The following is a 19,315-nucleotide window of genomic DNA, read 5'->3' as shown; positions in this document are numbered from 1 at the left end:
TGAGGCGAGGGACGAAAAATGGCAGCGCCGTCGGTGGGTCATGCGCGATAGAGAATCCGTCTTGAGATTCCGTCAAGGACAAAACATGGAGGAAGCACCACCAAAATGTGTCCTTGAGGGAATAGAAACAAGACGTCCCACGTTTAGAGGCTCTCTTAATATCGTCGGCGCTGCCGGCGTTTTGAAAACACGGGCGGGCCGGAGGGCTACCTAACCTTTTAACATATAGGATCCTTGAAAAGACCAAGGGGTAGTCACTCGTAAAAATTGGTACTAGTTCAGGGTTCCCAGAATATTTTCAGATTCAAATTCCCTGACTATTCCCGGTTTCCCCTTTACGTTTAACAGATTTCTCAGACTTTTAAAGCCAAAAAAAGACAATTTAACATCATATTTTACTTTTATCAGAAGTTGATCAAATTTAATCAACCTATATATCAGTACAAGGGTTATTGAAACGTTAATATTAAATATTAAACTAAATATTAATATTAATCACAAATTGTCATAGATCTATAGTAAAATAACCTTCAAAAGGTGTGAAGATTAAATTTAATTCCCTGAATTTCCCCGACTTTAAAGAAATTCTTGAGGGGGAAGACTACAGTGGCTATTGTCTACTTTCGCGCTATTTCAAGCTGAACTCTTAATTTTGTATTTTAACATACAAAATTAATATTTAAATGTAGAACAGCCACTTGGTTAGTGTTTAAAATAAGTTTGACAATTTTAAACTTAAAAGTAATTAAGTTATTACGTTTCAATTCGGACCCCCGGAGCTAAACAAGTTGGGCAAGCTCACAAACTACCCTTTAAGACCTTATATCTCGTTAACTATTAATATTCGAATTATCAAAATTATTTTAAGCACTAGAGGAAGGTTTAGCCTAATAATAAAAATATAATTCAATTATGTAATTGTTAAAACAGAAACGTTCAGCTTGAACGAAAAAGAGGCTTTTACTGTATTCTTCCCCCTTAAGTCACCCGGACTTTTTAGGCCCATTCTTAGCTTAACCGGCTTTTCCTTAATTACCCTGTAGCTTTAAAACACATTGTGATTCCAAGCGCTGTCTTCCCATTTTTCGATGATTTCTAGCCTCGGTAGACGAAAAGGAAATGGATTTAGGAAAATAAAAGTTACAATACTAACTCTGGTGATACTGAGCCGTTGTTTGTAATGTTACAAATTTTGTTAATCGCCTCGAAATCGTTTTGTACGAAACTATCCAGCATTTGTCCGAGGAAAATGATGATTAGAGGCATGCTGGCGCCAGAGGCGGTGGAACTCAGAGTACCAAACAGGATTAAAATTTTATCCAGGCAGGAGCTGAAACGAAACTGGACGCAAAAAACGGTGAAATAAAATTGAGGGGTACCGAATGATTTTTAAAATCATTGCATTTGTCAGCTATTCGCTGCCTTAGTTCCGAAACCAAATACATCGATTAAAGAAAATTTGCTTTTCTTACTGATTTTGATATTGAACATTTTACACGTCTCTTTTTCTTGACAAATATATTAATAATTTGAGCGCAGGGTTTGAGTCTATTTGATCGATTCCCAAATGATCGAACGGGTCCCATTTGATCGAATTTCCATTTGATCGAACGAAATTTGATCGAAAGCTACTGTAGGGTAAATCTACTATTTTTTGGGAGTAAATCGAAAAGGCAACATCTAGTCAGAATGAGATACAGTAGACTCTATGAATAATACTTATTTATTTAAACTGTACTAAAGAAAAATAACCATAGTAACAACAGAAATATGCATATTCAAATTTAATAAATTAATTAATTTGTTTACAATTTAACAACAAAAATTCAAAAAATAATATACAGAAAAAACTTGAGCGCAGTGACGTAGAAAACAAAATATTCTCTCGGACATAATTAATAGAAAGACCTATTAAAAAAACGAACTCTACCTAATTTTTAGCAATAGAAGGGCCGTGAACGTGGTCAGACCCCTCGTATACAACGGTGCATACGCGCCTACGGCACGCGTACATCAACCTGACCCTATTTATATATATCAAAAACAACGGGCCGTTATCGTCGATGTCATAAAAAATTCCATCATATAGTGTATAAATTAAAAATATCTTCATCTTTGTGGCTTAATACAGTTAAAGCAATGAATTATTCCATCATTATTCCTCCTGCACTTCATATTGACATTCGGTAAAATAAAAACATACCAACTGGTACTATAAATACTTTTGAATTCGATCAAATAGTATTCGATCATTTGAAGGTTCGATCTTATGAAACAAATGACAAATGGGATTCTATCAAATGGAATTTCGATCAATTGCAACGTATAATGATCGACTGTCGATCACATATTTTTCGATCAAATAGACCAACACCGAGTAATGAAAACTCAAAATTTAATTAACCTTAATTAAATTTAATTACTCATTAAAAACAAAATTTTATTTAGATTGCTCTGACTTGACATTGCTAGAGAACCTACTTTTTAAATTTTTATAAATACATTGATTTAAATCAATGATTTTTTTCAAAAATAATTTGATTAAAATTGCGATTTAAATCAAAAAAATTACAATCAATATACCAATATCGTTACAAAATTATACTTAATTTATAAAAAAAATTTATAAAACATCGATTCAAAAAAATCGTTTATTAAAACGTATTGCGTAATATTTGATATCAATTTATTTAAATAATATTTAGCTAGGAGCAAACTGGAAGCCAACACCAATTACCTGGAGGCTACTCAATCTACCTGGCAACCTCCGCCAATAATGTTATATTTTCTATTGTGTGCTTGCTCGTAGCGTCGTAAGCATTCGTCATAACTAAGACCCGCCTTGAAACGGCCGCCATGACATTAATTTCACGTCACAGATCACGAGGCAAAACGACGCACGATTCCGCGAAATAATCACGTGACCACCATGTGCGTCTTAATGTCATGGCTGACTTATACGCGTTACCATGGCAGCGAACACAAGCCACACCCACGAGCAAGCTACGAATAAGAGTTAAGGTAAAGCGATTCAACTAGAATACAAATGTCAAAAGCCAAAAGAAGATAATTTCTGTAGTTCTTACCAATTTGAAGAAGGAAACAGGAGGAACTACAGGTTCAGTTTTCTCCTTCTCATCTTTGGAACTAGAAATATAAAGAGGAAATATAATTCATAAGGGTTCAAATATCTCGGTTGTCAATTATAACAATCAGGCACGTTTTAAAGTACGGAGAACGTAAAAGCCTACCACCCAGACCAGCTAGCATGATCTTCTACCTAAGCTTCCATCTCAAATGTAGCTCCCTACATTTTTATAAATTTATAACGCCATCTAGTATCGGTTGCATAAACGGAAAAGTTCGATTTAACCGTTAATTTACCTTCTTCAACTTTAAGTTTAATTTAACAGTCATTTTTAAAATTATAACATAAATAGCAGGATATTGGATACATTCTAACATATGTAACATAATTACTCATAAGTGTTCCTCTGTTTAACATCTCTGTATTAAAAAATTAAATGAGACCTTGTTTCACAGCCACCAAAAAAATACGGACTAACGTCGCGTAAAACTGGTTTTAACTTCCTTCCATCCCCGCCAGAACTAGTTTTGATGACGATAAAACCGTCATCGACTGGGAAGTGACGTCAATTACGTCGTATCCTTGCAACAAGGTCTCATTGAGAAAAAGTTATTTCTGGCACACTTATGAGTCTAATAATCATCTAGGCTAATTAAAATTAATGTCAGGAAAAACCAGTACAAAACAATTTGAAAAGTAACTAAATACATAAATTGGTTCTTGTTACGGACAATTTCATAAGGATGAAAAACTTATTACATCAATCCCTTAATTTGATCAAAAATAAGGTTTATATACCCTTTTGAGCGGAACTCAGCGGATTCAAAGTATCAAAAACCGTGGATTACAAAAAAAACCAAAGTAATCGTCAACAGGAAATTTTAAGCTGCAGAAAACCGAAGAACAACAATATTTCCTTAGACTTGCGAGGGGCTGACCATAATCGGTGTACAAGCTCGTAGCTTTGACTGTAATCGGGGTACAGAAATTAAAGAAGTGGCTAGCCCCTCGTAGACTTGATTTTCAAATCGATATGCCAAAATTGCGAATCAAAACATTATCAAAATTTCAGCTAGTTTTTATGAATTTGTCATTCCTTTTTGTTAGCTCCCTATACAAGAATGCGAAATGAAGATTTGAAAATAATTACCACCCTATAATTTTACAAAACACTTTATACATTCTTTAATAACAAAATAGCAGTATAGTCCATAGAGTAACACACTCACTTAGAGTGGAAGGCTATCAGCGAAACTTGTTAACACTTTTCGTACGCAACGTCTTGTTTTCGAGGCGTGAAATAAACAAGTTGGCCTAAAGGTAATGTACAATATCTGGATAAAAAAGTTAATACTCTAAAAAATGTAAAAACAACACCATCGCCCATCAGGATTATTGTTTCGTGCACTTCCAAAGGGCCTTGTACTCTATGCGAGTGGGTTATTGGTATAGTCGGAAGCATTTTGAAGCTCCTGTTAAAACGTCTAAGGAGATTTCCATGTTTCACCTCTTTATCGATCGCCAGAACGGAGATGTTTGATAACAAAAAATATTGATAATTTCAGTTACCGATAAGAACCAATTGAGCACCGAATAATTTGGTGTCAGGTCCTTGACCTAATTCCTGACAAACAGATAAAGCCCATACCTTGAAAACTTGCCATGTCTAATTTATTGACACAATTTTTTTAATGCTAAATTTCTTTCAAATTCTCCTAATTAGATCATATTGAATGTATGTTAAACAAACGAAATAATAAATCATATAATTTTGTGTATAAGTGTTTCTTTATGTACTTTGGGACAGGGAGATACTCGGAACCAAGAGGTTAGAAAAGACATTAGTCAGCTACGCCCTTTCTTCGCCGGCCAACGCGCGTAATCACCTAACAGGTGCTCGCTGATTTAACAAAATACGTATCCGAAGAAAAAATTAAGTGTGGAAATTCGTGTTTATTGCGATTTTCGGCTGATGTCAATCTCTAGGCAGTGTATTTGGTCATTATACATTGGTAGGCAGAATATGAGGCGCGGGCCTAGGGCCCTCGTTTTGTGTTACGTCTAGAGTGGTGCACCAGACGTTAGACTCGAGTGCAAGTCATAAAAGTCGAGGGGTGCAAAACAAACCCCAATATCACAGTTAATATTTAGATCCGAGAAGGATCCTAGTCTCTATAAGATATATTAAACGCGATGGATAGAAGGAACACTCACTCGTCCTTCTTCTTGGCGGTGTCATCGACAGTTTGCACCGAAGCGTCGTTCACCAGATCAGGAAATGCGTACACTTTTTCGGCCCATTTCGTCGTGTCACGATTCTTGCCGTTCGGTACAGATGAAGACGTTTGCTCTTTCACATGATTGGACGCGTTTTCTTGATTTGGCACTTGCGTGATTTGTTCCGCTTCCGAGGCGTTAATACTGTTTGAGGAAATGTCGTGGGACATCGCTTAAGATACCTAGAAAAGAAATAATATCCAAGAATTAAAGGTAACTGGAAATATTGCATCGAAGCTATTGTCGTCACTTTTAGCTAGCGCTACAGCAAATAGTACTATTGACGTGAACAGAAATCAATTTGCACGAGGACGAAATAGTAACGCGCCTTTCACCATTGCTATAGTATCGTCCAATCACTTGTATCTTTTTCGTGTGACCTGGTTTATCAGAAAAGCTAACCGTAAAACCCTGTATTTGTAGCTTGGGAACCTGTTTTGAACCCATGATTGTCAGATATCGGTTAAAATGTTACTAGTTAGTAGATTTGTAATTGGTTTCATAGAACCACATAATCATTTGAATACAATTTCAAGTAGCTCTTCGTCTTCTGTACCGCGTGGTACCGGATAAAACCAATTATATTCGGGAATTTTCCAGCCCCATTTCCGGGTACTAGCGCGGGTAACTAGTGAATTTCAAACGATTCCGCGGCCCTTAAAGCAACGTTTCCAAAACCAAAAAAAAACCGTCTTTGGCAGTTCCCCGAATTTTGTATATTGGCCATTTCTTTGTTTAACAACGATCTCACGGCGAACTGTTCTCTCAGACTCGTGAGAAAATATTATCATTTTTAAAAGATTTCAGATGTCACTGAAGAACAGGATTAACAATGTAAATTTGGAAGTCCTACAACGACATCAACGACTTCATATTGGACAAAAAAATGCTTGATTTTTTACGAAAATTAAAATGCTGATTTTATCTCGCAAGCTGATGGAAATACGTCCATGGTGAAGTCGTAGAAATATAATAAAGAAATAGAATAAACTAATAGCTAATAATAAATAACTAGTGACATAATGGTAAAAATCTTCGCCAAACAGGTAAAACCAATTTTAATTTTCTACGGAATGATTTTAGTCAAAAGATATTTTAAGGGACCAAACTAAACTAAATTACGCAAATTGTTTAAGTGAGACGCGCTACACAATACTCACAGAGACAAAGAATGGCTAGATTGTAGACGCAATTTATGTTTTACTACAAGGCACCTCAAAGAGTTCTTGAGAATGAACGGAAGACGAAAATAGAGAACTAAGGCTGAGGTTAAGTAAAAGCACTATGCCAAGTATCACTCGAGCTTTGTTTCGTAATCAAGCGCCGATATACCCGTTATCGCGATAAGATTAGGTCCGGTTTCGCTGAATGAACTTTAAAGTAGGCTTCGGAAATTGGTACAATGGTAGTAAGTTGAAGCGGAAAGATTCGCGGCGGAAAATAGCATTGGATAAAAGTAGTCACAGCCAACTTCACTCGCGTAAGAGTATAATTAATTAGGAACGTGCGAGCGCCGTGTTTCCTACTATAAAACCCGCTGCCTTTCATTTTTAAGGAAAGGTGATAAGTGAAGGATTTCGATTATCAGTTTCTTTGTTAGAAACACAAACCCTCGATAAGATGAATGGCGTCAAAATTGCAGACAAAAATATAACTTTATTCCATATTTGGGCATAATTCGATGATTTTACCGTCCTTGGATTAGATCGATAATTTTCTATTTTTCCGCAATTGTGTTCCAAACTATTTGATTGTTTGGGTGGTGATGGATAACCTACACTGTAAAGCAACTATTGGCCAAGGGCCGCTGAAATTTTTTACTTATCATTAAATGAAATAATAACGTCATTAGTAGTTTGCTTAAATAAATAGTTTAATTAAGAATAAAAATTGAACATCTGAAGCTTCGTCGAAATACAAATTGTGATATGGATTGCATGTAATGTCCTTTTTATTGCCGGATCATTTAACTCTTCGATCGTTAGGGTTAAAGATATATGTCCAATACAGCCATGGAGCGGTTTTGAAACTCAATATTGACTCAATTAATAATAAATAAAATAATAATAATAATAATCAGCTAGACTAGTACCCAAGGCACCACCCTAGGCCTAAGTCATCGAGCGACTTTTAAAGCTTTTAATTTAGCTACAGTCACTGATAATTTTGGCTTACGAAAGAGAAATGATATATTTTATTGGAAAGAGTTGTCTCTTATCGCCGGTCGTGGCGTTGGCTTAGAAGCTTCTATAATCGTACACCGTCGCCTATCATGTGCCGCGTCCAGCAGTTCATTCGTCTTGCTAACGAACTAATGTAATTGCCCAGGGTTTGAGTTTCCTCCTACGCCTCATATGTTTGAATGAAGATATAATTCTTTGGTTTGTTGGAAGGCGTACTAAAATAAGCACAGTTAAGATAGTTGTAAGATAGACGGTAGGCGCTTCGTTTTTTAAATAGTCTCCCCACTAAAAAGTCGAAGAATTGGAAAATCGGTGCCCACTTGGACAAATGAAAATTTTTATATTCTACTTTAGTCGTTCAAAAAGCTCTAATTGGCGCTTCAATAAATGCCGCTCTCTTTTTCTCTCCTCCCCTACGCGCATGCGCGAGTCACTGAATAAAATAGTCGCGTGTTTCTGTTAGTTTTATTTGTAAGGCTAAAGTCAAATTGAACGAACCCTTTTATATTTAAATATTAATCAGCGCGCGATTATAATATAATACTTTTACCAAGTCCTGGCGCTCTCTGTAATATTACTACTTCTAGGCAAATCACTGAACAGGTTTTATTTAAGCGTCTATTAAAATAAAAAATATTAAGGGATTCCATATTTTTCCACGCTGGGTTCATGTAGTAGTCAAATTTTCGTTAGTACACCCTTGTTTGCTTCGGAACTATCAAGCTTTACAAAATTTAAAATCACGAGTGATTTTGGGAGATTCACTCTCACTCAGGAGTGAGAGTGGTGGGGTGGAATTTATTCGAGTATACTGTTCAATGACTCAACTGGTTACACATCGAAGGCTTAAATTTAAATTTGAGAGTATTAATATATTATTAAAATTAGAGGAGTAGCTGGTCCAGAGTGGTAAAACACCTTTTACACTACCCATCTTAAAAATGGTATACATAGGCTGTAGGATTTCGGAAGAGTTTTTTTACACTCTTCTATTCTTCGTCGTATTTCACTCTTCAAGATAAGGATTCTTCCAACATTTTAAAATGAAATGTGATTTTACATTTATTTTTCCAATATTTTCTTTCTCCCAGAGAAATCTATTTTCACCTGGAAAGAGTTCCCTGGGATTTTAGTTTAAAATATTTCGAATTATTCCTGGCTTTACAGCTCTGAAACTAGTAGTCGTTCCCCGCTTTTGACAGGCACTCCTAAGCGTTCTTCCTTAAACCTACGAGCAACAAACACAAGGAGAACGCAGCTAGAATTTAAACACGCTAACGCAGTGTTGTGTACAACTTTCATTGGCCGAACCTTTACACTGAAGGTTTTACGGGCGGGGGGAAGACAATTTCTGAATTTTCCCCTTCCGACGGAAGCAGATGCTAAAGCGTCTAACCCTGGAAACGGTACACAAGAAAATGCACGACGTTTGACGGATTGCGTTCTCCTTAGCCGCGTTCACGTGTACACCTCGAAACAGCTTAGAAACGCTTTGAAGCGGTTTCTGGAAAGTGTGAACGCGTTGAAAACCAATAAAAAAGCGATTCAAAGCGCTTTGAAGCGATTTCGAGGTGTAAGTGTGACTGAGGCTCTTGTGTGGGGTGCTGTGTTTGTTGTTCCTAGCTTAAACTGCGACGGAGAGATGCGCGTTATGCCAGACTGAAACGAAGTGACGGAGTTGGTCGGTGACCATAAGTTCTTGAAGAAATTCAAGAAGGGGACATGTGTGCGACATGGGGTGCATGAGTACTTTATGTACGTGGGTTATAAAATTTTTGGAGATAGGCCGCCTTCAATACACGAACGCTGCAATATATGCGCTAAAACCTACCCCGAGTCCAACGATAAACTGAAGGAAATATTGGACAAATTCGACAAAAAACCATCCCGCGTATTGTGCGATATCATTTTGTACGTGAGAAGTTAGATGAGGGTTTTTTTAATATCAGATACGTACCGTCTAAATTAAATGTAGCTGATGTGTATACAAAATCCGAGTTTCTCTGGTTGTGAAAATTCTATAAGCTTGAAGTGAAAATTCTTTAAGCTTGAAGTGAAAATTCTTTAAGCTTGAAGTGAAAATTCTTTAAGCTTGAAGTGAAAATTCTTTAAGCTTGAAGTGAAAATTCTTTAAGCTTGAAGTGAAAATTCTTTAAGCTTGAAGTGAAAATTCTTTAAGCGAAAATTCTTTAAGCTTGAAGTGAAAATTCTTTAAGCTTGAAGTGAAAATTCTTTAAGCTTGAAGTGAAAATTCTTTAAGCTTGAAGTGAAAATTCTATAAGCTTGAAGTGAAAATTATTTAAGCTTGAAGTGAAAATTCTTTAAGCTTGAAGTGAAAATTCTTTAAGCGAAAATTCTTTAAGCTTGAAGTGAAAATTCTTTAAGCTTCAAGTGGTCATTCTTTAAGCTTGAAGTGGTCATTCTTTAAGCTTGAAGTGGTCATTCTTTAAGCTTGAAGTGGTCATTCTTTAAGCTTGAAGTGGTCATTCTTTAAGCTTGAAGTGGTCATTCTTTAAGCTTGAAGTGGTCATTCTTTAAGCTTGAAGTGGTCATTCTTTAAGCTTGAAGTGGTCATTCTTTAAGCTTGAAGTGGTCATTCTTTAATCTTGAAGTGAAAATTCTATAAGCTTGAAGTGAAAATTCTTTAAGCTTGAAGTGAAAATTCTTTATTATTCTTAAATATTTTCCGGGGGTCGTAAAAGCTATTGGTGGTCGGGAAAATGTCGAAGTGATATATTCAGGCACGGCCAACTTTGACACTCACGCAACCCATTCGTTGAAGTTTCTTTGTTAACCTACGAACCAAAAAATCTCCCGGCGTCGAAAATTATTATTAGAATAGTTTTTGCATTGAAGCCAATATAAAAATTATTCTAATAATAATTTTCGACGCCAGGAAAATAATTGTTCATGGAATTTCGGCGAATGGGTTGGCCGTGATCCAGGTAACACTATTATTAATCCAAGATTACTGGTTCAGCCTTCTAAAAGTCGAATAACCCTGACTTCACTATCAACCTCTCATGTATGTGAAATACGCGGCGCATTTTTGTGTGGTTTATGTTTAGCTTTTTATTATTTTCGAAAAATTCCATAATTTGTAAACAAAATTTATTCGAATGACCGAAATAAAATTTCAAGGTTTAATAGCAATTCTTTCTTGTTAGTTCTGTATAAAAAAAAGGTCTTTATAGAAAAAAATTCTATTTTTACAGAAATAAAGTACCCAAAACGAAATGTCAACTTAAATTGAAGAGACGGATTGAAAATATTGGGTTAACTTTATAGAGATGTACTTCTACAACGTTGACATAGAAAACCTTATACATCTTTAGGGATAATATATAGTTCTAAATTGAACGTATCATTTGAAAGTTCAAGAGCAACGTGGATCTTTTAAGTGACAAAGAATCTCGGATCTTTCAACTGGCGGCGAACGATAAATACGTACTTAAGACCTAGGCCTACTTAACCGTGTGTATGTTTGGAAGAGATTCGAGTCATTCGATTTTAGTTTTTACACACAGTCAACCAAGAAATCGTACGTATTACTTTTACGTATAGTGTAGCCGACGCCGTCGTCTTCTACAGAGCGCATTATTTGATAATTCCTTATAGGAAAAAATTTATTATTTTTTGGGAAATTATACAAGTCACAAAAATTGATTATATAGGATAATATAGGACTTTAATATAAACCTTCTCAAATATAGGATATGCAAATTTCAATGAAGGTTAAAAGAAGGTCAACAGGTGCTCCAATAGATCGATTTAATATTATTCATGGGCAAAGACGACTTTAAAGGGGTAAAATTCATCCGAGGTAACGTGGTGATGGCGTTATTTGTTAGTAGATGGCGCTCTGATAGCAACATGACGTCATAATTTTTATTTTCAACGATTGGTTGAAAGATTTCAGTTTTCAGTGGAAAACGGTTTTGTCGAGATTTAAAATACAAAATTATCTTCCCTGATTGGATAGTTTAAAATTGTATTATAATGCCATCTATGGCGGAGAGTGTTAACTACTGTTAAAATTAATTGTTAATTTAATTTACAAAAATTATATATTTTTAATAAGAATTTAAAATACTATAATTTAGTAATAATATAATAACTTTTTAAAAAAAGTTTATTTTTCATAAACTTTATAGTGTCGCCATCTACCTCAAACATTATTAAATAGGAAGGTACCTCGGGTTGTATTTCGCCCCTTTTTACATATTTCCCTGTAGGCAATATGTGAATGCGTCTATTGAAGCGAAATATCAAACCCTCACTGTCCCTATACCAATTTCTGTGTTTGAGTGATAAACGCCAGCATTTGTGCTACGAATAATTATTCATTACCGCTTTTATTTTGTTATTAAACGAAGCGCTTACGTTTAAAGTAAATAAATATAAAATTTCGGTACTTTCCGCTTCGAAGTTAATTAGAAATAAATAGTAGAACGCCAAAACAATTTGAATTTTAGCGTGGTGATTGGCGTCATTGACTACACGTTAATTCTCATTAGCCACTATCCCCAATATAGAGTTTAGGCTTGGAAACAAAATGCAGATGCTAAGATTCAGTGGTCAAATTCAAATCCGAAAAATCTCATATAGAATTGTGGGATTCTACACTTAATTTTGTACGCGGGTGCTTACATGGTTTTAAAACACGCGCTCAGGCTTATTCTTTAAACGCGCGCTAAATTGACATCGAAATATTATCTAGCAAGGATTTTACAAGAATCATCTTGGTATAATCTACCATATGCAGTGGGAAAAATTTAGACAGAACCATAGTCAATGATGTCACAAATTAGGCGCGATAAAATTATCGAAAATTTCATTAGATAATTTTAAATAAACCATCATCCAATGAACGAGAAAAATATAAAATAGTTCAGTTTATTCCGAAAATCTATCACACGAACCAACCTTTTGACCCAACTAGTCAACTAGTTCGTGTGAATAAAAGTTCGATGAGTTGATCCACCAAAAAAGTACGCGAGAAAAAATGGATAACTGATCCATTTTTGCTGACTCAGCAGTTTGATTTGAAAATTTGGCTAGTGTGAAAAGGTCTTTAGTGATCTAGCGAAGATACTAGTCCTTCTAAAGAAATTCTTTAACTACCGCACGATTGATGTTTGAAATTATTTGCGGTGATTTTTAATAACGAACAAATTAGATTTAATTTCTACACCCGTGGCATAGAATAGAGCTTGTATTAAGCCTAACGACTTGGTTTGAAGTCGACTAAACCTGTTGTCATTCTACAAGTTGCTTTAAGTAAAAATGTCACCGGTGGAGGATAGGTCCTTTGAAGCCTCAGAGTTTGATTCGCTCATTCCAAATATACTTTGTTTCTTAGGCAAAATTATTTAATCAATAACTAGGGATTCCCCTAGACCAGTTTAAGAATACGAAATTTCCTAGTAGGAAATTGGTACTGGTCCCAAGGATAACTTTTTTACTTCCTCCCCTTCCATCACGTGACTTTAACATACTTTCCCTCGTCTTAAAATACTTAATTCTGCTGTCCCATCCTCTAATTCAAAACTACTCTTTGGCAATTTAAGAGATATTGGTTCCCGAGGGCTGGTTTGAAAAATCTAATTTCCAACTGACGAAATCGCGAAATATCTGACGAAATCGCGAAATATCTGACATATCGCGAAATATCTGACGAAATCGCGAAATATCTGACATATCGCGAAATATCTGACGTAATCGCGAAATATTTGACATATCGCGAAATATCTGACATATCGCGAAATATCTGACATATCGCGAAATATCTGACATATCGCGAAATATCTGACATATCGCGAAATATCTGACGAAATCGCGAAATATCTGACGTAATCGCGAAATATCTGACGTAATCGCGAAATATCTGACTAAATCATTAAATATCTGACGAAATCACGAAATATATGACATATCGCGAAATATCTGACGAAATCAGTGAATAAAAACCATCGTCGCTGTATGGCGATGGCTTCTGTGTAAAGAAAAAATTCTAGTTGTTTTATATTCACGTATATGTAGTTTTGAAATTAAATACTATACGCTGAGCGGGCGTTGCTCTTTCGTATTTTTATTGGCATTATTAAATTTAGAGTTCTCATTTCTGTATGGCTGTAATCGGTGTATAGATTTTCAGAAAGTGGTTATTATCTCGGGTAAATTAGTCACTATCTCAACGCAGCGTAATTTTTACAATTATGTTGTAATAATACGCGCGGTAAAGGACAATTGATTGGTTATATCGCCGTTTCATACTTGCCACGGTATATGTTCAACTAAAATTATTTAACTATAGTTGTTTCAACTTTGGCCGTTGGGGAACGCTGTTGATTGACATTCAGTGTGAAAAGCCTATAGGTGTTTTATATTCCCAACGCGTTATGCCAAATTCAAACGTGTTTCTCCGAGCTCTGTGGCGAATGTTTCGTTGAAAGAAGATTTAGCTAAGCAACTCAATGCGAAAAACAGGGGAAAAATCCTACAGTAGTGCATATAGGGCTGAGTGTGAAATGGGGATTTAAATTAAATTAAAATTTGTAGCACCCTTTTCCCTTTAATAGTCTCTTAAAGATAAACATAATATACCTCAGATATAATATAATCCATTACCAGAGATAGTCAGATGGGAATACATTCTGTACGCAATGTTATTCATTTCTGCAACCTATAAACAACTCGAAAGACCCTCCTCATTTCGATCATATTCCGGACAGCACGCTGCTCTTCCGGTGGTCTCTTCTCCCAAGTATTTTTATCTGGGTCGCATCATTCCGACCTTTACACGTCTATCGATTTGTGTGCCCGAGAAACGCCCATTTTCTACACGACAAACGGACTACACCCTGGATCTGCCTACCGCCATATCAAGGTCGAATGTTTACTGCTACAAAATAACGATCTCTTTTACGCTAATAACGTTATTCTGACAGAGACATTTGCATACCTAACGATCCATCAAATTAAAGCTTTAAATGGTGGTTGTAACAGGCTTTCTAACATCTACTTCTTCCATACTTATACTGATAAGTCAGTGCATGTAATTGACCAAATCGTTCCCTTCCTTTCAAATCGATAAAACGATAAACCACATGACCCACTAGCTTATTTCGGTCATCGTAGGATGAAAACAGGTGGTCAAGTTACTTTTTGCAAAACTAGAAGGGAATCGGCGCGAAGAAGGTAGTTATGACCTAGAAAGCACTCGTTTGCTACCTTTTCAGGGTACACGAGTATGGAAAATGATTGGGCTATACAGCAATGATAAAAGACCCATAGTACTGCAGTTTAAACTTATCATTGTGCGTCGCGTACTTTGCTGTAGTAAACCAAAACCAGAAGGCCATCTTGAAGAATACTATAGTTGTTAGGTTCGGCTCGTGTCAACTACATTGAATAAACTAACACTGAAAACCATAGTTAATTTTAAACGCAGTATTGAACCGATTTAATTTTGCGTCTTACAGAAGCTTTATTAAACTTATAGCTTTTTATATTTGCTAGAGCAGGGATAAACAAGTTTGCTATCTTAAAGATCACCTTTTTGAAGGTCGAGATCATCAGTTAAGATCGCTCATTTAGGCATCTATGCTAGAGGAATCTGAGATCACGCGATCAGAATTTTATGTTCCATTGAAGATCTGTGATGGGTATCAACCTATTTCAAGTTGGCGCACGTGTAGAACAGCGGTTGGGGTGAAATGCACTTAGTAAGGGCCCTCAAAGTCACCCCGTTGGCAGCAGATATTCAACACTACAATAATAAAATTTATTTTATTTATAATAATATTTGTTTTCATTTCCATCATATTATTCCACCACAATTATTTTTTATATAATTATATTATATAATTATTTATTTCGGTATCTTATAATTTTTTCAGTGATATTCTACGTGATGGGGTCTCCTTAACTTTCTTTGCGCAATTTCGACACTACAAGTTGTGAAGCAAAACCAATATATTTTGAGACGAAAACTATTCAAGAACTTTCTGAAATCTAATTAACGTATTTGCAAAACTTTTCCCTTCTGAGTAAAACGACCAATGAAACGGGCGATAATTGTTTGGAGCGAAGAGATTTTGAGTTCCCTCGCTTTTGGAAAAATGTGTTCGCCATAGAAGTCAATTGGCGCGGAAATTTATCGACTCTGAAGAATATGTATCTAAAGAGGACTTTCACAATTTTTTGGTTTTCCACGCCTCTAACTATTTTAATTTGGTTTCGCTGGGAGAGCTATATTTCGGCTATTTTCGAGACTGACTGAAAAATTTAAGTGATACCTTAGAATAACTATCTCCTAAGTTTAGAATAAAACACATCTTGAAAAATATAAGAAATCTTTATTTGACTTTGCTAAATTAGTAGAGCTGAACCTTTCAATTAAGTCCGGGCGAGAATTCTGCCGTATCATGCAAAACATTCAGTACGGAAAGTTTTAGGGATTAGCAGGGGGATTAAGGGAGTAGCCAGTGAGGCTGGCCTACTGAGAAGGATTTTTACGTTTGTTGCGGTAAAGGGACAGAAATAGAGAAACTTAAGTTGAGGAAAATTTGGGATGGATATTTTGCTCGGATATATTTTAAAATTAGGGGCTGTTTATAAAGGATACATATTACAATAATGAATATACAAAAAAAAAACAATATATACATAAAAAAATAATAATGAAATAAATTATTTACAGACTCAGCAACTCATAGTAGCACAGACCAAATTGTATTAAAAAAATTAAATAGAGATTACATTAAAATAAAATGTACATATTTAAATCAAGGAAAGCATGATCTTGAAATTGTACCGAGAACAGAGCGATTTTCTCTGTGACTGCTCGGACTCTTCTTCCTTTTCATTCATGTTTGATTCGTATATCTATTGCAGAAAAGTCTGATCCGTCAAGTGGTCCCCTCTTGTCACTTTCACGAAATAGACCAGTTTTGGAGTGTGGGGAAGGATGGGTTCAAATTCGTGCACGAGAAAATGGAATCTCCGATTATGTTCGTTAAAGCTAAAATGATTGTTCTCGATACTTTCGCAGTCAATTTGGGCCTAATGACTGGAACGACTGTACACCCATTACCAAAATTCCGGCGGGAATAAATAATCAACGTTCCAATAATCGATATCTTTGTGGCTCGAAAGAGTTCAATGATATCGGGTTAAGAGCAAATTGCTAACAAACAAAAAATGCTAAACGAATATTCAATGAATTTTTATTAACTTCGCCATTTCTGATGCAGGGACGTTGAAAACGAGGGGAAAACTCCCTTAAGATTTGTATGGTGAAATTGAGATTAAATATTTTTGCGAAATTTAAGTAAAATTGGTTGCGGAAATTGCAATATTTTACACAGAGATGAAAAGTTCCACAGAAGAATTCAACATTGGTTTCGCCTGTGCTATTGAAGTTTTTGGATTAAAGGATTCTGATTAAAAACTACGGGATTGTAAAAAGTGGGTAGTAATCTCGTTGAACCTCCTTCGTGAGGAGGAAGGTTAACCTACAAATATTTTCTCAGCAAGAACGTCGCAGACACAACGACCTCATAATTTAAATATTATTAACATTGTATTACTTGAAATAGAAGGTAAATTGTGGACGAAATATAAATAAAATCTGGTACAACAAGATGTCACGGACATTTAAGTACACACAATCTCCCCGATGTTCTAACTATATTTTAAATATTAAATTTAAATTTGAACAATCATCTTGTACATTAACTTAATAAACCCAAGAGGAAATTTATCAAACATGAATTTTTCGAGTTATTAAGTTTTGGATATTAGGTAGCGAAACGCGAACACCTTATTTTCAAGTAATTTTTAGACAAACCGAATTTCTTTGAGTTACCTCGTTTTGTAAATAATGTAGTGAAACGCTAATGTTCTTTGGGGTTACATGTAGATGGCATCCGTATCAATTAGGCGGAATTCAAATATCACGAAAGTGCTTAAGTTGAATGTTGGTTCCCGCGAATTGGCCAGAAATCTCACTTAAAATTAAAATTTCTTAATGCAACCGAATAAGTAGTTCAGAAATGATTTTCAAACAAGTCGGTCTTAATTGAAAAAGGTTCTGTACAATTCAACTCGAAAATCTACTGAAATTATTAAATGGGAAAATTACTAACTTAAGGGCTCCCTAGTGGGAAAATGAATATAGGACTAATGAAAATCTGATTTTTCTATAGATTGTCATATCAATGACCCCTCTAAACCTGATGGTAGAAGCGTTATGTTAGATTCGGCGGTGGTATCGGCGGTCAACACTGTACGTGATCTTAGTATGTCACCAGTCCCTGAGGATTGTGTGAAAAACCGAATGCATGCTATTTCGACCTGACCACCACAAATCAACACTAACGCTAGGGTGAGCATAGAGTTATTTTCGCCGGTAAAAAATTGTATCAAAGTGCTAAATTAACACAACTGACCAATAAATTCCAGACAAGATCTTCTTTCGTTTTTGTCCAATAATTTAGTACATAACGCAAACGCTAACGGATACCGTGCGCTAAACATCAACATTAAAAGCTTTTACCTCTTTAAATTGCCTGTTACATTTGAAGAATTTGTTTAATTTCATGAGGCTTACCGTGATTTTTTTGAAGTTAAATGTGTTAGCTGATTATAAGGATATTAATTAAATTTAAAAAATACATAGTATTTACAATGATCGTATTGTAAGTACCATATTAATCAAAGACGATAAACATATAGGTCATATAATGGAACAAGACTGTTAATTCAGGGGGCCGGGTTACACTGCGCAGGAGAGTGGTGGCATATCATTAATGTCACGCGAGCCAACATTTCACCCACTATTACCTTTTTAACCTCAAGTGTACCTCTGACATTTTATATGTTCTGACCCCCCAGACGAATATCTAACTACGCTACTGATGTACCACGAAATTTTACCAAATTTACCTCAATCAAATTCCTGTACCTGGTTTATTTTTACATGTACGAAATTATGCGCTAGTTTAGTATGTATATATTCTCAAGATGCCATAATAGGTAGATTCGCCATTATATTTTCCAGGAAAAGTTATATTTCTTCGTGGGCGAAAGTTTTATGTCGTTCCCGAAATGCGTATACCAGTTTGTATCAACTTCACCAATGCATTGACCTTTTGATTTTTGAATTTCCAATAGACATCTGTAAAATCATAGTTAAACCGGCCGAAGACAAAGACTATACATCGCTACTTCAGAAGAATAAGCAACCTTGCAGGAGCGGTTCCAGAAATTGTTTTCTGGTTGGGCCCTTCTTTTTTTATCTGTGACCGGGTTCTCTAATTTTTATAAATCATACACCAATAGAGCGTTCTGTAAAATCATTTTAGTGTGCTTTCCCCCTTTTGAGTTCGGAGGAGGTGAAGGTTTGGTCGGTTTTTCGTGTGAGAGAAAAATACTTATCTGACAAACCTGTAAGAAATTGAGAGCAGTCAATTTTTAGGAGTAGCGTAGTTGCTAGCCTAGGCTTCACTAATTTCCGGCTTTCCGCGCCGTTTTTCTTATCTTAAATGATTTTTGACATAAATGTATGATGGCAAATAAGCAAAATACTAGTCCAAAATCCACGGGTTTAAAAAGAAACTTAGATCATGAAAATATTCTTAACCCCAAACATACTTCAACACCTAGGGTCCCTCCTACAACTCCTAAAAGGTACGTCTCTAAAATATTCATATAAAGACAGGACATAAGCCGAATTCTCTTAAACCAAAGAATAACAAAAGTT

At 35.5% G+C, this 19,315-nt stretch overlaps 1 protein-coding gene across 3 annotated transcripts in view; it reads right to left on the bottom strand.

The window, feature by feature from the left end:
- Positions 1 to 19,315, bottom strand: part of LOC149926128 (ATP-dependent translocase ABCB1-like) — a 69,306-nt gene that overhangs the window by 35,805 nt on the left and 14,186 nt on the right. For 2 of the 3 annotated variants that reach the window (XM_090159896.1, XM_090159898.1), the window contains exons 2-4: positions 5,303 to 5,547; positions 3,087 to 3,147; positions 1,154 to 1,341 (exon numbers count right to left, since the gene is read on the bottom strand). In XM_090159896.1, coding sequence (XP_090016022.1) covers positions 1,154 to 1,341; positions 3,087 to 3,147; positions 5,303 to 5,535 — 482 coding nt within the window. In that variant the 5' untranslated portion in view covers positions 5,536 to 5,547. Of the gene's footprint in view, positions 1 to 1,153; positions 1,342 to 3,086; positions 3,148 to 5,302; positions 5,548 to 6,525; positions 6,595 to 19,315 lie in introns of those variants that run through there. The other variant, XM_090159897.1, reaches the window with a different exon arrangement.

This window comes from Leiobunum rupestre, chromosome 10, assembly GCF_980474605.1.
Source record: "Leiobunum rupestre chromosome 10, qqLeiRupe1.1.hap1, whole genome shotgun sequence".
Classification (NCBI taxonomy): Eukaryota; Metazoa; Arthropoda; class Arachnida; order Opiliones; family Sclerosomatidae; genus Leiobunum; species Leiobunum rupestre.
Note: the sequence above shows the minus strand (reverse complement) of the source record. Positions and strands in the feature narration are given on the sequence as shown.